This window comes from Austrofundulus limnaeus, unplaced genomic scaffold (genome assembly GCF_001266775.1).
Source record: "Austrofundulus limnaeus strain Quisiro unplaced genomic scaffold, Austrofundulus_limnaeus-1.0 Scaffold380, whole genome shotgun sequence".
In the NCBI taxonomy this organism is placed as follows: domain Eukaryota; kingdom Metazoa; phylum Chordata; class Actinopteri; order Cyprinodontiformes; family Rivulidae; genus Austrofundulus; species Austrofundulus limnaeus.
Genome location: NW_013952782.1, coordinates 414,218 through 416,456, shown reverse-complemented (window position 1 = coordinate 416,456; position 2,239 = coordinate 414,218). Strand labels below are relative to the sequence as shown.

Sequence of the window (2,239 nt, the reverse complement as noted above, 5' to 3'; positions counted from 1 at the left end):
CTAACCATGTAATAAATGACCCTAAACCTAACCTCAGTTGTATAACCATGTAATAAATGACCCTAAACCTAACCTCAATTGTATAACCATGTAATAAATGACCCTAAACTTAACCTCACTTGTCTAACCATGTAATAAATGACCCTAAACCTAACCTCAATTGTATAACCATGTAATAAATGACCCTAAACTTAACCTCACTTGTCTAACCATGTAATAAATGGCCCTAAACCTAACCTCACTTGTATAACCATGTAATATATGACCCTGAACCTAACCTCACTTGTCTAACCATGTAATAAATTACCCTAAACTTAACCTCACTTGTATAACCATGTAATAAATTACCCTAAACGTAACCTCACTTGTNTAACCTCACTTGTCTAACCATGTAATAAATGACCCTGAACTTAACCTCACTTGTATAACCATGTAATATATGACCCTAAACCTAACCTCACTTGTATAACCATGTAATAAATGACTCTAAACTTAACCTCACTTCTATAACCATGTAATAAATGACCCTAAACCTAACCTACACCCAAATCACACCCTAGTTCTAACCCTAATCCCTGACCCACCAACAGTATTTCTTCCATTGGGGACCGGGCTTTTGTCCGCACAAACCCCAGATCAGAACTGGGGATCAAACTCAGGACCTTCTTGCTGTGAGTCAGCAGTGCTAAGCACTGAGCCACTGTGCGGCCCAAGATCAGATTGTGCATGAACTCCAGTGCCGGCGACTGTGGCAGAGTTGTTAGGGAAGTTGTCCTGGAACTAGTAGGTTGCCAGTTCGCTCGTTCCAGCTGTCTCAGTTGTTGTGTCCTTGGGCAAGACACTTCACCCCTTAATGCCTCTGATGTGTGTCCCATCAGTGTATGAATGATTGGCACTGATTCGTCTCCATAGATGATTGTACATGTTAGCTTTGTAGGACGTCTAATAGTGTGCTGTGTGAATGAGGACACAGATTGTGAAGAGCTTCGACTGTCCTGGTTGAATAGAAAGGAACTATACAAGTACAGTCCATTTACCATTTCTTTTTTGATGTCCTACATTCCTACATGCTCTGAGATGTAAAATAAATTTGAAGCTGGGTTTTTTGAAAAGCAGGGCTGACACAGCTCATCAAGTCCATTCAGAACTCATGAAAGAACAGGACAGATTTTTTTTATCACGTCATGAATTTGAGTCAATGGATCAAAGGATTCTTCAGGATTTAGTTTCAGCTTGTTGTCTCATGACCCAGTGTCCAGAGGCACCTGACCGACCTGGTTCTGAATCAGCTCAAGTACAAAGAACTGCAGGTGACATCCTGACAGAGGGTGGGGATGTTTGAGGTAGAGGTCAGGACAGAATCAAGATCCTGTAATTGGTCCATGCTGCAGAACCTTTGCAGAACCACCTGGATGGTTTTCACATGAGTTGATACCTGATACTGGTGCAGTCTGGTTGGTGTTGGGTGACTTGTCTCCATGTATCTGATGAATGATTAATGAAAGCTTCCCTCTCCTCCTTCCTGCTCTGACCATCATCTTTACCTGCTGCTGATTGACACTTTATATGATCCACTGAATGTGTTCTGTTCTGACAGTTTGGCAGTTTGGACCCAACTGGTGCCGCTCTGAGTCATGAGGAGAAGTTCTGTGAAATCATTGAAGAGTATGAGCAGCAGTGCAGGGTAAGGTCTGTTTTTATTCTGCTGCTTTTCGGCACGTTGACATTAAGACTGTAGACTTTACTGCATGTGATTAAGATCTACAGACTCACAGAGACCTGGACTACTGATCCAGAACCCCTGATCCAGTCCTTACCTCTTTGTGTTTGTGTTTCAGTGATCCAGACTTTCCTGTAACTTTAAAAGTGGTCTGGATTAACAGTTCAGTGTTTTTGTTTGACTGCTCTTCCCCTCAGTTTTATCCCTCGTTCCTGAACATTTTCAGATGACCTTTGACCTCTGCCCTGTGACGTGTTCAGACATGAAAAGGCCCTCAGTTCAGAAGATGAATCATTGATGTCTTTGTTTTGATAATGTTTCAGGTGGACTAACAGTTCATATTCACACTTTAGTTTGCACACAGAAACATGACATATGTTGTTGTTATGACTTATGTCACACATTTTATATAGAAATATGAAATGCATTTCAAGACATATCTTTAAAGAAAGTGGTAAAAATTTTTAAATTAAAGTACTAAAATAATATATTTATATATTTAGCACTGTATATAATTTA

General features: G+C 40.3%; 1 protein-coding gene across 1 annotated transcript in view; it reads left to right on the top strand.

Annotated features, from left to right (window-relative positions):
* ninl (ninein-like) overlaps window positions 1-2,239 on the top strand; it is a 109,538-nt gene that overhangs the window by 66,758 nt on the left and 40,541 nt on the right. Inside the window, exon 12 of the mRNA XM_014023609.1 lies at window positions 1,598-1,684. Within this exon, the coding sequence (XP_013879063.1) occupies window positions 1,598-1,684 (87 nt within the window). The remainder of the gene's footprint in view (window positions 1-1,597; window positions 1,685-2,239) is intronic.